The sequence below is a fragment of the Cololabis saira genome, chromosome 18, assembly GCF_033807715.1.
Source record: "Cololabis saira isolate AMF1-May2022 chromosome 18, fColSai1.1, whole genome shotgun sequence".
Taxonomy (NCBI): Eukaryota; Metazoa; Chordata; class Actinopteri; order Beloniformes; family Belonidae; genus Cololabis; species Cololabis saira.
In genome coordinates this window covers 2,355,658-2,375,450 of record NC_084604.1, presented here as the reverse complement: position 1 = coordinate 2,375,450, position 19,793 = coordinate 2,355,658, and the positions used below count along the sequence as shown (strand labels likewise).

The 19,793-nt window shown below is 42.7% G+C and overlaps 1 protein-coding gene across 5 annotated transcripts in view; it reads right to left on the bottom strand.

Annotated features, from left to right (window-relative positions):
* The window catches only part of fynb (FYN proto-oncogene, Src family tyrosine kinase b), a 100,028-nt gene that overhangs the window by 37,817 nt on the left and 42,418 nt on the right, over positions 1–19,793 (bottom strand). For 4 of the 5 annotated variants that reach the window (XM_061706899.1, XM_061706901.1, XM_061706902.1 and 1 more), the window contains one exon: positions 5,240–5,496. In XM_061706899.1, the coding sequence (XP_061562883.1) occupies positions 5,240–5,486 (247 nt within the window). In that variant the 5' untranslated portion in view covers positions 5,487–5,496. Of the gene's footprint in view, positions 1–5,239; positions 5,560–19,793 lie in introns of all 5 variants that reach the window. The other variant, XM_061706900.1, reaches the window with a different exon arrangement.

Here is a 19,793-nt window from a genome sequence, read left to right as displayed (position 1 = left end):
CGCGGGTCTGAAAGAACGGCCCGTCTGAAAGAATGACCCGTCTGCATGTGGAGTTCCCCAAGGTTCTATCCTAGGACCCCCCCCTATTTAAAATATACATGCTTCCACTAGCTCAAATAATAATAAACAACAAAATATGTTACCATAACTATGCAGATGACACACAACTTTAAATTACAATGACCACGTTTACATGCAGTCAAAATTGGGGTTATTGCTAATATTCCGGTTACTGAAACATTGGGAATATTCCGTTTACATGGTAATTAATCATTCGGGATATCTGGATCAAACCAGCGACGCACGGAGAACGTCATGACGCAATTCCCATCATTTCCACTTCTTCTTCCTGTATCCAAATCCAAAACAAATGCTGCTTCGCACAACTTTTCTCTCACCTTCTTGTAAATCTTCTATCCCGGTACTTTGTACCGTCTACAAATGCAGAAATGTTCATATCCTTCATTACATTTATGAAGTGATTAGTCTCCTCCTGGTCTTGGTTTCTCCGTGTTTAGAAGAACTTCCTGGACTCAAAAGACCAGGATTCCTTGTGAACAGAGCATGTGCAGAAAACAAATTCCTGTTCCGTTTGATGGGGATATTCCGTTTGGCGTTTACATGACCCAATATTCAGGTTTTAAAAGGAGTAACCCAGGGCTCATATTGGGGTTTTTAAAAACCCGAATATGAGCAAATTCTGGTTATTCAAAGGGGTTATTGGTGTTTACATGGCCGTGCAAATTTGGGTTATTGCCAATACTCAGGTTTTAAAAGGGTTATTGATGCATGGAAACACAGTCAATGTCACCAGGAGACAATGAGCCCATACAAGCGTTGAGTAGATTCATGCTATGCAGCTATTACAGCTAAATCTAGCTGTAGTCTTGGACTCAGCACTGAACCATATGAAACACATTAAAACAATTGGGAAGTGGGTCTTCTATCACCTGAAGAACATCTCCAGGAGCAAAAGACTAATGTCTCGTCAGGACCTTGAAAAACTCATCCATGCGTTTATCTTCAGTACACTTGATTCCTGCAACATTGTCTTCACAGTTCTGCGTAAAAAATCAGACCGTTCTATCAGACAGCTCCAGCTGATCCAGAACGCTGCTGCCTGGTTCTCACCAGAACTAAGAAAGTGGACCACATCACTCCGGTCCTGAGATCTTTACTGCACCTCAGAGAATCAACTTTAAAATACTTCTGTTAGTTTATAAATCACTGAATGGTTGAGGACCAAAACACCATAGCAACCATCCAGAGCTCTCAGGTGTTCTGGTCCAGGTCTGCTCCGTGTTCCCACAACCAGAACCAGACACGGAGAAGCAGCATTCAGCTTCTATGCTCCACAGAGCTGGAACTCTGAACTCCTCAGTTCTTCTAAATCGGGGGTCGGCAACCCGCAGCTCCACAGCCGCATGCGGTGGCTAGTGGCTCCTGGAGCTTTTTCAAAAATGTTTGACCTTTTTTTCCCTTTTTTTTCTTCCTTTTTCCTTTCCTATCTCGACATTTCAACTTTTTTCTCGAAATTTTGACTTTTTTCTTGACATTCAACTTTTTTCACGAAATTTTGACTTTTTTCTCGACATTTCAACTTTTTTTTCAAGATTGTACTTCAACATTAATCTCAACATTTGGACTTTTTTCTCGACATTTCGACTTTTTTCTCAACATTTCGACTTTATTCACGAAATTTACTTTTTTCTCAACATTTCGAGTTTTTTCTCGACATTTAAACTTTTTTTTCGAGATTGTACTTCAACATTAATCTCGACATTTCAAGTTTTTTCTCGAAATTTCGACTTTTTTCTCGAAATTTCGACTTTTTTCTCAACATTTCGACTTTATTCACGAAATTTACTTTTTTCTCGACATTTCGACTTTTTTCTCGACATTTCAACTTTTTTCTCAACATTTCGACTTTATTCACGAAATTTACTTTTTTCTCGACATTTCGACTTTTTTCTCAACATTTCGACTTTATTCACGAAATTTACTTTTTTCTCGACATTTCGACTTTTTTCTCGACATTTCAACTTTTTTCTCAACATTTCTCCCCCCAGTTATAGCTAATATAGATACATACAGCATGTGTTGTCTTCATTCTAAGGCTTATACTGTATGAGTTTTTTGTGTTTTTGGTCCAATATGGCTCTTTCAATATTTTGGTTTGTCGACCCCTGGTCTAAATCAAGGTTGAAAACTCAACAGCTGCCTTTGATTAATTATTTGAACCATACTGAATTTAATTCATTTTGAGATTTCGTGGCTCTAGCAGCCTTTATTTGAAATGGCTGGACAGGAAACTTGTGGTCGGGAAAAGGGGGTAGACAAGCAGCCAGTGTCAGGCTGGGATTGGAACCGACGCTCCTGTACATGCACCCACTCAACCCACGGCGCTATCCTGGGCCCACTGGACTTCTCTTGATGATGTAAAACACCTTGTTGCTGAAATGTGCTGCAAATAAACCTCTCAGCTAGTGTTGTTTCTGTCAGCCTGTTTTGGTTTTAGTTTTAGTCTCGTGTTTGGGTCAAGGTATAATTTTAGTTTTTATTAGTTTTAGTCACGTTCAGTCAACTAAAAGTCTGAGCATTTTAGTCTTATTTTAGTCAGAATTGTCCAGGACCATTTTAGTCTCGTTTTAGTCAAAGATTGTATTTAGCCAAACTCATTTTACAATTCAAACAAAGTTTTCTTCTTATTATATTATTGTTACTTTATAGACTCAAGAATACAATCATTCCAGATACAGAAGACTCTCATTTGAGTTTAACATATTTATTTTTCCGCATTTCTCCGCATTTTTTCCTTTTTCGATGACACATTCAGTTTTCTTTTCCACGTCTATGTAGGAAAGTTTATCCAAAGGTCTAAAGACTAAACTGGTTTAAAAACTAAACCAGAGGGAACAAATAAAAAAATTGATATTATGGATCTTTGTTAGAACATTTCATCTCGTTTTGGTCAACGAAAATGAAGACACATTTAAGCATAGTTTTTATTTTGTAATCTACATTTTAGTCTCGTTTTTATTCGTCGACGATATTGCATTATATATTTAATTATCGTTATCGTTACGTGACCAGCATTTTCGTTGCGTCTCGTCTCGTTTTCCTCAGGTGATAAAGGTTCGATGATGACGATATTTAGTCAGAATTTTGGTTGACGAAAGCCATTTTACTCTCAGCGGGCTTGGGAAGTGACGGGGGGAATAAATGGAGGAATAAATCCTTTCACTCTGACTGCAAACATACTGAGTATGTATACAAACATACTTACATGGGGAGTTTAATTCCTCTTTAATTCAGAATTAAAATTAAATCTGATTTAAAATGAGTAAAAATGACCATGTAAACACCTAATTCAGAATGAAAAAAGCCATTCCGAATTAGACTTAATTCCCAAGTAAGTGGCTGGTTTATTCTGATTTTAAATCTGAATAGAATAATTCCGCGATCATGTAAACACTCATTCCTCTTTAAATTAATCCCGGTCTTTCTTTCTGCTCGTTCCCTCACCCGTCTGTCTCCATGATCTTATATTCCTGCTGGGCTGGTTTTCCTAACAAAGTTTCAAGATGCAGCAGCAGTAAACGCTGGTCAAGAGCAGAGACCATTTATTTAATAAATAGAAATCATTAAAAGAACTGATGGAAACAGGAAACATCAAAATTGTGAGCTTTTCAAAGTTGTAGCGGATAAGTTAGTTTTTCTTCCGGTAGTTTAACTTCCGGTCCCCCCCCTATCCAATCAGAACCTTCCCAACCCCCAGACCTGGAGAGGAATTGGAGAAAGACCATCAAACGTGTTTTCCATGTAAACCTCAATTCAGAATTACTATTTCTATGTAAACTGGAAGGAAAATAGTTTAATTCTGAATGGTTTAATTCGTAATAATTAATTCTGAATTAAAAAACATCATGTAACCGTGGCCATTGACGGTTACATGATGCATCAATAACCATATTGGGGTTTTTAAAAACCCCAATAAAACCTGAATATTGGGTCATGTAAACACCAAACAGAATATCCCCATCAAACGGAACATGAATTTGTTTTCTGTACATGCTCTGTTCACAAGGAATCCTGGTCTTTTGAGTCCAGGAAGTTCTTATAAACACGGAGAAACACAAGACCAGGAGTAGGCATGGGGCGATATACGATATTATCGTATATCGCGATAAAAAACGGCCGCGATAACGTTATCGTGGGGTACTGTAATTATCGCCAATTTTTTTTTTTTTTTGGTCACACAAGGCTACCAGCCAGGTAGAAGCCAGTGTCATTTCTTTCATGTATTTTATTAATATTATTTATTATTATTATTTATTTAATATTTTTTCAGAGAGTAGTACAATCCGTGTGCATTTGACTACTGTGGCACTTTATTTTCACTCAATCTTTGTGTTGGCCATGCAGCTTTTGTTTTGTATACTACAGAGCAGTGCCTTTATTTTATTATTTTTCCAGAGAGCCGTACTAAGTAGCAGGCAGCCAGCCACTGTTAAAGTTTCAGAGAGTAATACAATCAGTGTGCATTTGGCTCTACTTTGTCACTTTGTCACTTATTTCTTTCGACTCTCAGGGAAGTATTTTCTTACAAAAAAAGAAAGTTCAAATAAGTACCGGTACCGGTACTATAGTTTACACTTTGTAATGCATAACATTTACAGTGCACTATTTGTTCTCTACCTCAAGTGTCACTGTGTTGAGAATGATTTGAGAATAAATGTTCTGAAGGAACCAGTGGATCCACGGTTAGTCTTTTTCCTTGCATTTTAAGAATTTTCTAAGCGACACGCTAATATCGTGATAATATCGTAATCGTGATATTTTTGTCCACTAATATCGTGATATGAAATTTTCATATCGTCCCATGCCTAACCAGGAGGAGACTAATCACTTCATAAATGTAATGAAGGATATAAACATTTCTGCATTTGTAGACAGTAGAAAGTACCGGGATAGAAGATTTACAAGAAGGTGAGAGAAGCAGCATTTGATTTGAATTTGGATACAGGAAGAAGAAGCGGAAATGACGGGAATTGCATCATCACGTTCTCCGTGCGTCACTGGTTTGATCCAGATATCCCAAATGATTAATTACCATGTAAACGGAATATTCCCAATGTTTCAGTAACCGGAATATTAGCAATAACCTGAATTTGGCTGCATGTAAACGTGTCCAGTGCTGATGTGGATCCGGGCTGAACCGGGTCTCAGGTCTGCTCACCTGTCCCCCCCCGGGTCCTCAGGGTGCCGGTGTGGGAGGACGTGCTGACCCCTCCGAACACGGTCATGCCCTGGCCCACCGGGGCGTGGAAGTTGTTGTAGTTTGGAATGGCGGTGACCCCGAAGTTGGGGTAGTGCTGCGGCGTGGGGTCGGCGCCATAGCGGTACGCGGCTCCCTGGGACACGCCGGCGTCCCGGTCCTCGGTGAGTTTGGCTGCCTCCTTATCCTTGCATTGCACACAGCCCATTATCCTCCGTCTGTGGACGACAGGACACAGAGGAGACGTGAGGGCAGGCCGGCTGAGATCCAGCAACAACGCTCTGAAAGGCAGAACTCACAAAAATAAATACATCAACACTAGGCCTGTGTTAAAAAAAAAAAAAAATCAATTTTCCGATTCTAAATTCTAGATTCTCATATTAATCCCTAAAATTTAATTTGTATGTCTAAAGATCTATTTTTTTCATCATTACATTACAACTTTTAGTATTTTTTTTGTTTTTGCCCAAAAAAAGGAATGTTTTTTTGGACACGAGAATAACTGGTGCCATGTTTTTGTCTTTAAATGTGTTTAAAGGTATGAAAAGTTTTCAGTTATAATTAAATAATTTTGTTTTTTTTTTTGTTTTTTTTTAACAGCTTGTGCTTTTTATTATTTTACTTCTTTTCTTATTCTTACCTATTTGTTATTATGTCTTGCCGCTTTTAATGTCAATGTAAAGCACTTTGAATTACCTTGTGTTGAATTGTGCTATATAAATAAATTTGCCTTGCCTTGCCTTATAATTGCATAAATTGTCTATATTTTATTACTTTACAAAACTGTCATACATTCTGGATTCATTACAAATCAACTGAAATATTGCAAGCCTTTTATTATTTTAATATTGCTGATCATGGCTTACAGCTTAAGAAAAAACTCAAATATCCTATCTCAAAAAATTTGAATATTCTGGGAATCTTAATCTTAAACTGTAAACCATAATCAGCAATATTAAAATAATAAAAGGCTTGCAATATTTCAGTTGATTTGTAATGAATCCAGAATGTGTGACATTTTTGTTTTTGTAATTGCATTACAGAAAATAAAGAACTTTATCACAATATTCTAATTTTCTGAGACAGTCCTGTATATACTGTCTTGGGGTTACATAAAATGCTAAAAACCAAATTCTCAAAAATTAATAACCGAAATAGACCAAAAATGGAAAAAATTAAAATGGAATGTGGGAAAAATTAAAAACTGATTTCATCCGTCTCTGTTTCCTCCCTGGATCTGTTTGGTAATTCTGCCCCACGATGTTTCTGTTTCAGTTCTATCAGCATTCTGGGAGCTGATTGGTCCTTACAGCATCATTAGCTGCAATACTTGCTGTTGAATCTCAATATAATACTAGTAGTAATATGTTGCATAACTACAGTCATATCATTCATGCAACAGCTGAAAAAACAGTTTTAATAACACTAACACAAATCAATATCGGAATGGAATCTGTTCCAACCAAATCTTGATAATTGATTCTGGATCTTAAGAATTGGAATGGATTCCTGACATGTGAATGGATCCCCAGCCCTGAACAGCAGAGGTTAGCGCTGGAAGAGCAGCACGATGAGTCGCTGTTAGACTCCAGAAAACACGTCTGCTGGGAGGACGACCCTTTCAAAATGAAAGCCTGTTTTTGTTCCCCCCTCTAAGCTTCAACGTGCATTCAGTGTTTTTGTTGTGGATGCGGTGACTTTCATGCAGATCAGCTGGATGCAATCTGTGGGAGTGCACTCAGCACACGCAGCGTGCTCTGTGGAATCAATTTGATTTGATCTGTGTAAAAGGGGATGAAACACGCTGGCGGAGGAGGAGGAGGAGGAAGCAGCGGCGGCGTGACAGCGCCGTCGATCAGACTCGTAATCATGGGTGGCAGGACTGGGGGATGTCAGCGGCCGCGGGGGCAGCGAGGCTGCAGAGCATCTCCCGTCTGCCCTCGGCGGCTCGTCCTGGCCCGTTATGTAAGCGCTGCCTGGCCGAGGCGGGGCGTACGAGAGCAGGACCAGTGCTGATCCCTCTCAGCCCGATGGAAAAGCTTCTGCTCGGTTCATCTTCACAAAGATGACAAACGCTGGGATGGCTCGGAGCTCCGGGTCTTCACGCAGCTCTGCAGCTGACTGACGGTTTAAAAAACCCCACAACCTACTGACACCACGGTTAGAAACATCCGGAGAGCAGCGCAGACCTCCGGGGCTGTTACTCACGCCGTATCCGTTGCCCCCGGAGACGAGTTTGACCACAGTTATTCTGGTCTGCTTCGTAAGCATCCTCCACTAAAACAGACACGGGAACCCCCGGCTCTCAGGGGTTCACCTCTAAACGCTGCAGCTCTAACGAGCTTCATCCACACATTTACATGAGACACAACGGAACAATGAAACTCCAGCGTCCTCCAAGGTGGACATGCAGCAGATTCAGGACAGACAGGACAGACCAACTCTACAGAATATGGCAGAATTTCCAAATAAGAATGGAATAGAGAGAATGGACATGACGTCACAGATGCGACTTCACAGCGGGTTACGCCCCCTGAGTGTCAGAAAGACTGAGGGCCTGATTTACTAAAGGTTTGCGTGTGTAAAAACGTGTGCAAACTTGACAGCACCCGCAAACCAAGGTGCAAGCTGATCTACTAACAGCGTGCAAAGAATAGCATGCGCAAAATAACACACGCTATTCATTTAGTACTTTTGCCCTGATGAATAATCAATATGGGGCGTACCCACCAGAACGCGCTAAATACTGGGAGGGGAAAATGCAAATTAGTCCATTTACCACACGCAATGAGATTTACCAAGCCTGAAAGTTATTGCGGGGATTGTGATTGCGTCTGTATTTAATACGTTCGAAAGGAAGGTGCTAATCTGCACAGCATTACTATTGTGGTGAGGATTCTCCACATGCAAAAGGAGAAATATTTTATTTGAATGTTAAATCGAGTATTATTCAGCAAAAGGTTGCCACAGGAGGCACATTCATTTTTTTTATTTGTGATAATAAATAAATCACGTGTTTTCATGGAGAAAAAAGTGTTTCTTATTGTGCGCCAATGACGTGATCTACTAGTTTGCATTATTCGTTTTGGAATACTCAATTTAGATATATACTGCATGGGATTTGGACTCAGAATAATGGCTATAATTGCCACGGCATGCCACGGTCAGCTGGAGACAATTGTCTCGAGCTGACCGGAGCATCAAGACTGGAGAGATGATTAAAAATGATGTCCGAGCTGTCATGTTAGTCTATGTCCAAAATAACACTGAAAAGCTTGTCTGATTACGCTTTTAGTTCATCCATCCATTCAATACACGTAACTGACATTGATGTATTCACAGTGATTCATTATCAGCTGTAAATACTTGTGTACAGCCATTATTCTGAGTCCAAATCCCATGCAGTATATATCTAAATTGAGTATTCCAAAACGAATAATGCAAACTACAGATCACGTCATTGGCACCCCAGAATACAGCTTTGCCACCGAGGTGGCAAAGCGCTCTCTGCTCTGTGCGCTCTGTGCTCTCTGTGCGCTCTGAATTTGGGCACACCATAGGTCTGGGTAATGTACTCGCAAATATCCAGTGTAACAGTCTTTGTGAGGAAATATCTATTCTTTTCTTTGCCACCTCCAAAACAGACAAACAGTTGTTGCGTCTCTCTCATGGAAGGTGCGCTCCTAAACCCGAATCATGCAAACCCGAAGCGCATGATGAGATGAGGTCTCTCCTCCTCCTCCATTTGCACAAATTGATTAAACCAAAACAAACTAAGCAAACGTAATAGTTATTACATTTGTGGGAAATCGCGTGTTACGTTTGTAGTAGGCAGCGACTATTACGTTTGTGGGAAATGTATTACATTTGCAGGATTATTACATTAAAAACTGCATATTTTTATTACGTTTGTGGTTTATTACGTTTGCGGGCATTATTACATTGGCGGGCGTTACAAGCCTGCTTACTGTGTTGTCTTCCATAATATTTGTAAATATATATAATATAAACTCCTAAGTATGTGTTTGTGTGAGTGTGTATATATAAATATATTGAAGTGTCAGTGTTTTGTTTTTTTTCTTGGTCTACTTATCATTGAATATACGAGGGGGTGCTTTTCACGGCAGGGGTGCTGAATATGGCACAACAATTTGCCTCTTCCACTAATATCTCTAACTACAACTCGTCAAATTTCATTTTGCGCTTGTGACTTGTGACTGTGCTTTCCATCCACTCTCCATGGCGCAAAGTTTGCGCTCGCAAACCGTAAGACACGCAACACCTCATTTAAATACTGAGGTTTGCACCTGTTATCAATTGCGCACGCAATCTTAGTTGATCACCCGCAAACCACGCAACAACAGCACGCGCAAACTTTTTCAGTGCACACGCAATTTAGTACTCTTTATTTAGGATCTTAGTAAATCGGGCCCTGAGTGTCAAAAAGACTGAGTGTCAGAAAGACTGAGTGCCAGCGTAAACTTTCAGTTTGAGCAACTGGAAAACATCTAAAATGGGAAAGAGTTGTTGTGCGATCGACTGTAGATTTAGCAAGAAATCAGAGTTATCGTTTTACAGACTGCCAAAAAATAAGCTTAAGAGAGACAAATGGATCGCTGCAATTCTCAGAAACAACTGGATTCCAGACACCGAAACGTGGATTTGTGGTTCCCATTTTGTTTCAGGTAATGTTGGATTTTTGGGTAGCTAACGTTAAACGGTCAAATCATAAAGTTCGGTGTCCTCATCACTTTAATTTCTACAACACATCCTGCCTTGAAGTCGGACCAAGCGTCAAGACTTTTGTAAGCCTTCAAGCTTTGCTTCGTGTATTTCCCCGGCGTAGAAATTAAGTACATATAAATATCAGGAAACTGGATTGGTGGCCAAATATTAATGTCCATGGACCACTGGTTCTTGGTAACTGTACCAAATATTAATGTCCATGGACCACTGGTTCTTGGTAACTGTACCAAATATTAATGTCCATGGACCACTGGTTCTTGGTAACTGTACCAAATATTAATGTCCATGGACCACTGGTTCTTGGTAACTGTACCAAATATTAATGTCCATGGAACACTGGTTCTTGGTAACTGTACCAAATATTAATGTCCATGGACCACTGGTTCTTGGTAACTGTACCAAATATTAATGTCCATGGACCACTGGGTCTTGGTAACTGTACCAAATATTAATGTCCATGGACCACTGGTTCTTGGTAATGTACCAAATATTAATGTCCATGGACCACTGGTTCTTGGTAATGTACCAAATATTAATGTCCATGGACCACTGGTTCTTGGTAACTGTACCAAATATTAATGTCCATGGATCACTGGTTCTTAGTAACTGTACCAAATATTAATGTCCATGGACCACTGGTTCTTGGTAACTGTACCAAATATTAATGTCCATGGACCACTGGTTCTTGGTAACTGTACCAAATATTAATGTCCATGGACCACTGGTTCTTGGGGTAACTGTACCAAATATTAATGTCCATGGACCACTGGTTCTTGGTAACTGTACCAAATATTAATGTCCATGGACCACTGGTTCTTGGTAACTGTACCAAATATTAATGTCCATGGACCACTGGTTCTTGGGGTAACTGTACCAAATATTAATGTCCATGGACCACTGGTTCTTGGTAACTGTACCAAATATTAATGTCCATGGACCACTGGTTCTTGGTAACTGTACCAAATATTAATGTCCATGGACCACTGGTTCTTGGTAACTGTACCAAATATTAATGTCCATGGACCACTGGTTCTTGGGGTAACTGTACAAAATATTAATGTCCATGGACCACTGGTTCTTGGTAATGTACCAAATATTAATGTCCATGGACCACTGGTTCTTGGTAACTGTACCAAATATTAATGTCCATGGACCACTGGTTCTTGGGGTAACTGTACCAAATATTAATGTCCATGGACCACTGGTTCTTGGTAACTGTACTAAATATTAATGTCCATGGACCACTGGTTCTTGGGGTAACTGTACCAAATATTAATGTCCATGGACCACTGGTTCTTGGTAACTGTACCAAATATTAATGTCCATGGACCACTGGTTCTTGGGGTAACTGTACCAAATATTAATGTCCATGGACCACTGGTTCTTGGGGTAACTGTACCAAATATTAATGTCCATGGACCACTGGTTCTTGGGGTAACTGTACCAAATATTAATGTCCATGGACCACTGGTTCTTGGGGTAACTGTACCAAATATTAATGTCCATGGACCACTGGTTCTTGGTAACTGTACTAAATATTAATGTCCATGGACCACTGGTTCTTGGTAACTGTACCAAATATTAATGTCCAGGGACCACTGGTTCTTGGTAACTGTACCAAATATTAATGTCCATGGACCACTGGTTCTTGGTAACTGTACCAAATATTAATGTCCATGGACCACTGGTTCTTGGGGTAACTGTACCAAATATTAATGTCCATGGACCACTGGTTCTTGGTAACTGTACCAAATATTAATGTCCATGGACCACTGGTTCTTGGGGTAACTGTACCAAATATTAATGTCCATGGACCACTGGTTCTTGGTAACTGTACCAAATATTAATGTCCATGGACCACTGGTTCTTGGTAACTGTACCAAATATTAATGTCCATGGACCACTGATTCTTGGTAACTGTACCAAATATTAATGTCCATGGACCACTGGTTCTTGGTAACTGTACCAAATATTAATGTCCATGGACCACTGATTCTTGGTAACTGTACCAAATATTAATGTCCATGGACCACTGGTTCTTGGTAACTGTACCAAATATTAATGTCCATGGACCACTGGTTCTTGGGGTAACTGTACGGGTCCCCGTCAACTCCAACTGACGCTAATTTAAGCCCATAATCAGCTGTTATCCCGTCTTCTCCACTAGTTGCAGCTGTTTTTGCTGATGTTTTTGTGGGGAAGTGACGTCAATGCAAACCCTCTATAGAACGTACACCAGTCTGATCTAGCAGCAAAAAAAAAAACATTTTTTTTTTTAATAATCGATATAAACGATATTGTCTCATACCATATCGCGTTTGAAAATATATCGATATATATTAAAAATCTCGATATATCGCCCAGCCCTACTGTGCGCATGTGCAGATCAACAATAAAAACTTTATTGAACTCACTTTTATTGAACTCACTTTGAATGACACGGCCCACACTCCCCCCCCACCCCACCCACAGCTTTCTCCACCTAACGCTCCCATTGCTTCATACACCAGTTGTTTTTTTCATTTTTTCCATCATCTGTTTGATGCTTTGATCAAAATAATGAGAATAAAATACATATCGATCCCTGATCGGGATGCAACGTGGATCAAGTCTGAAACAACGCGATCAGGCCCGATTTCCAATCACGTGATCGGATCGGGACATTCCTACTATGGCCCCGGCATCGGCCCCCAGAGAGCACCACCTTCTGAATCCTCCACCCCCAGAGACACCACCTTCTGAATCCTGGACCCCAGAGAGCACCACCATCTGCCCTCAGAATTTTTTCTCTGCCGGTGGGAGTGAGGGGGGCAGGGTAACGGCCCGGTCAGGCGGGGGAGAGATTTTTCCGTCAAGACTCCTCTCCCTGGCCCTGCCCCTTCTCAACCTTTCCCCGACCCTGAACCTAACCTGGGGCTTGCTGATTGGGCCGGAGCTTCAGGAGCTGCGTGCTGGCCTGCGGTCCCCACCCCCGGTCATCGCGTTGCTGCTTCCACCTGCCTGCAGTCCCCACCCCTGGTCATCCCGCTGCTGCTTCCACCTGCCTGCAGTCCCCACCCCCGGTAATCCCGTTGCTGCTTCCACCTGCCTGCTGTGCTGCTGACGTCCCCGACCCCCCAGTCTGGCCTTCGGCAGGAGGGTCCCCCCTTATGATCCAGGTCCTGGTCCAGGTTTCTTCCCTCCTAAAGGGGAGTTTTTCTTGCCACTGTTTGGTTTAAAACTTTTCTCCCACTAGGGGAGTTTTTACCTGCCATTGTTTATGTAATAACTGCTCGGGGGTTTATGTTCTGGATCTCTAGAAAGCGTCTGGAGACAACTTTTGTTGTATTAGACGCTATATAAATAAAATTGAAAAAATTGAAAGAGAGCATCATCTCCCAGAGCCAACGTTACAATCAAAAATGTCATTCCCAGTGACCCAAATCTGCGCCGGCTTCCTGGATCCTGCTCCACCCGACACCCAGCTCTCCACCCACAAACCTGCGGGTCTTATTATTATCCCTGCTTTCCAACAACGTGGCCCGTCGTCTCATGGAGCCAGCTCGCTGCTCTCTGCTCAGACAGGAAGAGATATGGGGGAAGTGACACCGGACCTCACCCTGGCAGCAGCGCTGCTCTGGAACCTTCCACACAAAAGCAGTTGCTTTGAGTGCAAAAGTCCCAGAAATAATATATGGAGAGAGTCCGGTCTGCAGCCCAGCGACCTGCAGGGGGACAGCAGGAATACAGACGGGTCATGGAGGCGGAGAAGGTCCGATGGAGGAGGTGGTTTTAGCTGGTGGACGTCTAGTGGACGAGACCGTCCCAGACGCTTCAGGTCGGTGAGACCGCCCTGTACAGGCGTCTGCACGGCAGCGGGAATCTTTATGTGTTCAGTCCTAGAGATGCACCGATCAGGATTTTGAGGGTCAATCACCAAAATCAGTATCTGCCGATCACCGATATTGCCGATCACGGCGTGAAATCCATAAATTCTTCAATATTGTGGTCTCATGTACACGACACTGACATTGTATTATTAGGTATCAAAATTAGGAGATGAGAAAGTATCATGAATTGACCACTGTTTTATTTCAGGCTGAGGCAAAATGTTAATATTTCACCCTCTAGTCCAGTGGTTCCCAACCTTTTTTCCTTGCCCCCCCCTACTTGTGTCTAAGACCAGCCAGGCCCCCCGACCTGTATGTACTAGCACCAGTACAGTAATAGGGCCAAATCCACAAAAGGATTGCGCGGCTTTTGCGGCCGCTAAACCGGTGCAAATGAGATAAAAAGAGAGCGTCTAATTCACAAAGCACCCGCAAAGGGCGAATTGCATCACAAACTGCGCTGCCAAGCAAATAGCGTCATGGTGCGCCTGTGCCATTTGCATGCATGTAAATTAGGTAATATTCATACATTCGGCGCAAAATTGCCCCCTTTCTATGCAAATAAGCCTCATTGCAAAAACCGCCTAATTCACAAAGGCCAGGGCTATTTGCCACACGCAAAAATAGTGGAGCAAATACCGTCTTTCAGAAGCGTGTATTAAACTGCGCGCAAACTCCTCACTCCCCATCTCTCTGTTTCTCTCTCTCTTCAATGTCATTCAAGCCTGTGTGATACTGAATGATATTAAGGGTGAAATCTACAGTCAGACATGACTGTAGACAGTCAGATCAAGTGGGGTTGTGGACTTATCTCGGATTTAAAAATAAAAATAACAGGAGCTCAGGATTTATCCATACAGTAAGGGGCTGCTTTATTACAAACAATTCCACCATATAAACATAATCTAGAATGTGTGTGTTTAACAGCTTAATAATGTCATCACATATCACAACATATATCAGACTTATAATAAAATAGCGCTGATCGTGTCCGTGTGAAGCTCAGCGTCAGTCAGGACTCTCAGCTGCTGCTGGAGATGCAGCAGCTGGACGGGTGGGCTGCCACCCCTCCCTTGAAATACGGAATTGTTACGTAATTGGGAATTAGAATTCATATAAAACAGTTTATTCCGTATTTCACAATCGTCCCATGCGCGTCTGTCACATACGCACACACTAGTTAAGCCTAATTATGCCTAAATAATGGTCCGCGTTAAATCGACGCAGAGCCTACGCCGTATGGTACGCAGCGACGCGCACTGTACGGTGCGCCAGCCGCGTACCCTACGGCGTAGGCTCTGCGTCGATTTAACGCAGAACCATAAATCAGCCTTGAACAGCACTGAGGGAGGAGGGAGGAGGGGGAGCGGGGCTCTTCGCACAGTGTCTTGAGGATTTACAGGCTGAGCCTACCGTTAGTTCTTAAACTGTAAAAAAGCTGGGGGGGACTAAAGCATGAGTTTGAAAAGTGGGGGGACATGTCCCCCATGTTCCCAGTGGAAATTGCGCCCTTGCGCCTCACAGCGTTTTATTTTCACTCCTTTATTTTTTATTTCTGCAGTTTTCATTATGGACCAATGTGTGTGCAGAAATATGGAGAACACTGGAAACAGCTCCGCTCACTCAGACAAGTGCAAATTGCACTCAGCCGCAAAACTTTATGGGCGTGTTTGCGCCGGTATATCATTAGAGCAAAATCTTTTGTGAATAGGACCTTAAAGCTGGGCAAATTGCGGGGGCAAATGCAGCGCAATTCACAGCGCTATTTGCGGGCGCAAACTATTCTTTGTGGATTTGGCCCATAGTCTTTAATTGAAAAAATGAACATTAATTATGTTTTTTTTTATACATTTCTCTTTGGTTTACTCTGTATACATATGACTGTTTTTCTCCAATGTCACCAATGTATAAAATACGCACAAAAGGACATAAAAGACATAAAAATAGTTCTGAAAAATGTCTCTTTTAATATGAGACCAACATTTTTTTTACATTTTTCCTTTAACAACCTGTCGGGGTAGATTAAATGTTGAGTAATGATATAATAATAATAAGGAATGAAATCATTTCCTGTGTTTGTCACCAGTGTATAAAAAACACAAAGAATATTCAAGACATTCATAAATTATTCCTAGCAATGTCTTATGAATGACTCATTCGCAAATATCATTTTTACAACTGCATAATTTCAAAGCAGACAAAGTTTCGCGCCCCCCCGGAGATCTCTGGCGCCCCCCCAGGGGGGGAGGACCCCAGGTTGGAAGACACTGCTCTAGAGACTCTTAGAGACGATTTAGACTCATGTAGCTTATGCAGCTTGTTCAGATGTGGTGGCGGGACGTGCAGACAGGTGGCAGCCTTCAATCAGCAGCCGGAGCAAACTGGAGAGGAACCCGGCTTTTTCAGCAGCTGCTCCAGCAGCCGTCAGCTTGTTGTTCACATTTACAGACTAAGACTAAGGTCTCCCAGCACTCCAGGAAACAATTCAACTCCTTTCAGGAGTTGAATTCCGCGTCCTCCTGAGGCTCCGTGCAGAAGGCCCAATGCACGCTTGACAGGAAACAGGAAACAAAGCACACGGCGGGCGGACCTTCCCAAACATGCACTACAGCACGACAGAAACAAGCGGTGTCAGGGTCACGTCCACCTCATCAGACAAGACAACGATGAGCACTTCACTGGACTAACCGGACACCCCTCTGAACCTAATTACCTTTGTAAATATATATCTCTGTTGGTGTTTCAGGACTACAACACATTTCTTGTTGGTAAATTCCTGGAAGAAAATGTGAGATGAAAGGCCTTGCTCAGGGGCCCAGGGTGGTTGACCTGGGTTGCATTGGAAGGACCAAGTCTGTCAGGACTAAAGTCCAGGACTGGTCTGTCAGGACTCAGGTCCAGGAGAACGGGAGTCTGGAATAACAAAGATTCTCAGAAAAGAGGTTCTGCCATGTAGGGCTGGGCGATATATCGAGATAGTCGATGTATCTCGGCTTCTACTCTACTGTGCGATGTACAAAATGACTCTATCGTGAATATTCGAGTATACGTTTGCTTTTAGCCGCGGGCGTTAAATGACAGGCTTTTCTCACTCTCTCGTCTCGTCTCTCCTTCTCTGAGACATAAAACAAGTGCACCCAGTTACACATGTCAGTCACGTGCTGTCGTGTGTGCATCATCATAGGCCCTGCTGGGGTCGGCGGTGCTGTCCGGGACCGCCGCTCACTTCCACCCCGCTTTAACTTTAACTTTCCCAAACTCGGCCTGTCTGCGCCGTGAGTTCATCTCTTTTCTCTTTTCAAAGCAAACCGGTTTAGTAAAGACGGGAGATGAGAGCCGAGGAGCCGCTCAGTGCAACGAGCGCAGCCGACGCACACCAACGCAGAGACTACGGCGTAAGAGCGCTTCGACGCGTACCCTACGCTGTAGGCTACGCCGTACCCTACGCCGTACCCTACGCCGTACCCTACACCGTACCCTACGCCGTAGGTTCTGCGTCGATTTAACGCAGAACCATAATTCAGGCTTTTCTCTTCCAGAGCTGAGAAACGTCACCTAGTGTTGCTTAAATGTGGCCACATGAAATCAATCACCATCATCGAAACAAAGTCAAACAAGACTATATGACGTCATATTTTTAAAGGTAAGTGAAAGTTATGCAAAGTAAAGGAGGAGAGGATGAAACATTGCAGTCCCTACACCTACAATTAGTCTTAATATAAAGGTCTAAAGGCCCTGCTGCTCAGAGCAGCTCATCCTGGTAAAACCAGGTAAAACCAGGTAGAACCGGGACCAGAACATGTTCTTAGCAGATGTTCTTCAGACGGGGAGTCAGAGATGCAACGTGCACTTTCTGTTTTGAAATGACACTTTTTATGTTTGTGCCACTCACTGCTTAGTAACTGTTTAATAAATACAGTTTTGGTAAATTTGACTTTGTAGCACGGCTAGTGCTACGGGGGTCGACTGACAGGACAGAGGACACAGGGTTTCGCGCAGGAACTCATTTATTCACTCCTTCACTGCAGACACACATCCACCAGCACCTTCAGCAGACCTCTTGCTGCTGTGCAGCCACTTCTTATGAAGGCAGGCAGGGTGGAGAGGTTGATGGGGCCCACCTGTGCCCAATCACCTGAGTGGCTGCACCTCCACCCTGCCACAGACTTATTCCCCCTTTTTGCATGAAAGTTTAAAATGAGCATATATTAATACAGTATGAACAAGAATGTTTGAATGTAGATATAGAATCATCATACTGGTGTGATTGTAGCATCAAAGTGTTAATTCAAGGCTAAGGCAAAATATCGAGATATATATTGTGTATCGTGACATGGCCTAAAAATATATAGATATTAATAAAAGGCCATATCGCCCAGCCCTACTGCCATGGCAGGATTTTCACACAAGCAAAAGCCAAACTGTTGAAGGTGAAGAGTGCTGGCAGAAAAGAAAGCAACACGTGAAAGGACAACCGGTGTACGTGAGTCTCACACAGACATGGTTGAGGAAGACGACGGTGCGACTGCTTTCTTAAGGAGGAATGGGACAAAATAAAAGCCCACATTCTGAATTGCTCCATCAATGCCGGAAGGAGCAGGAATGGCATCTTTTTCTGATTCAGGGCTGTACATAAATGAATACAACAGCCCCCCCCCACACGCTTTTACGAGAACAAACATCAGATTAAATCTGTCAGAAAGACAGCTCGTCCCTCTCAGCCTGCGGGTGATGCACCTTCCTGTAAAAGTGCAGACGTGTAGAATGTGCAACGCTGCAGAGCAACCTGGCAGATGCACATGCACGCTCTGACAGCCGTGTCAGCGGCAGCGCTGCACGTTGTCTGCGGGATGTGGTCAGAGCTTCAAATACACCTCCGCCGGAGTGAAGTTTCCACTCAGCCGGGGAGAACAATGCCGTGAGAGAGCGCTGTAATCACACGGCTCGACCTCAGAGGGCTGGAAATAACCGTCCGGCCCTTCCCTGTGGAGGATGGCAGGTTTACAGATGTGCAACGCCAATTCCAACATGGGTTCTATAAACGGAGCGAGGAGGTCTCTGCTCCGGCTCTCTGTGTCGCACCCGTGCAGCTTCTCCTCTGTGACGGGGCCGGCTGGGAGTCACTCACAATCAGGTTTATCTGGCCAAGTCAGGTCACACAAGACATGGAATTGGACGGTTATTTTCTCTCACTGTACAGTAAATAGGTAATAGACAAATGACAGCTCTTATTAACATATACAGGACTGCTTCACAAAATTAGAATATTGTGATTTTCTGTAATGCAATTACAAAAACAAAAATGTCATACATTCTGGATTCATTACAAATCAACTGAAATTTTGCAAGCCTTTTATTATTTTAATATTGCTGATCATGGCTTACAGCTTAAGAAAACTCAAATATCCTACCTCAAAAAATTAGAATATTCTGGGAATCTTAATCTTAAGCTGTTTTTGTCAAATGTAACCAAACCTTCGAGCGTTTATTTGTCGCCATGTTTTCCTGCTGGTGACGACATTCGTGGCCACTGGAATTGATAAGGGAATCGTTTGCAAAAAAAGGCAACCGATTCCAAGGAATTGAAACACTGGGAACCGGTTCTGAACAAGAAGCGGTTTTGGATTCCCATCCCTACCAGCACACAGACCAGAGGACATGTTCATGGAGCTGGACGGCAGGACGGAGGTGGCTGAGAGCACATGAGCCCTACAGAGGCAGCAGGGCTTACCTCATCCTCATCACTGACCTAACCCACTCATCTGCCTCTCCTCTGCCGTTGCTAGGTTACCACATTCCAGAGCACACAGAGTACTATGGGTGCTCTGCAGCTGAAATGACGCAGTAACCATGACGATCTTAAGGCCTGTGAATGATGGATGCTGCATCGTGTTTCAGAG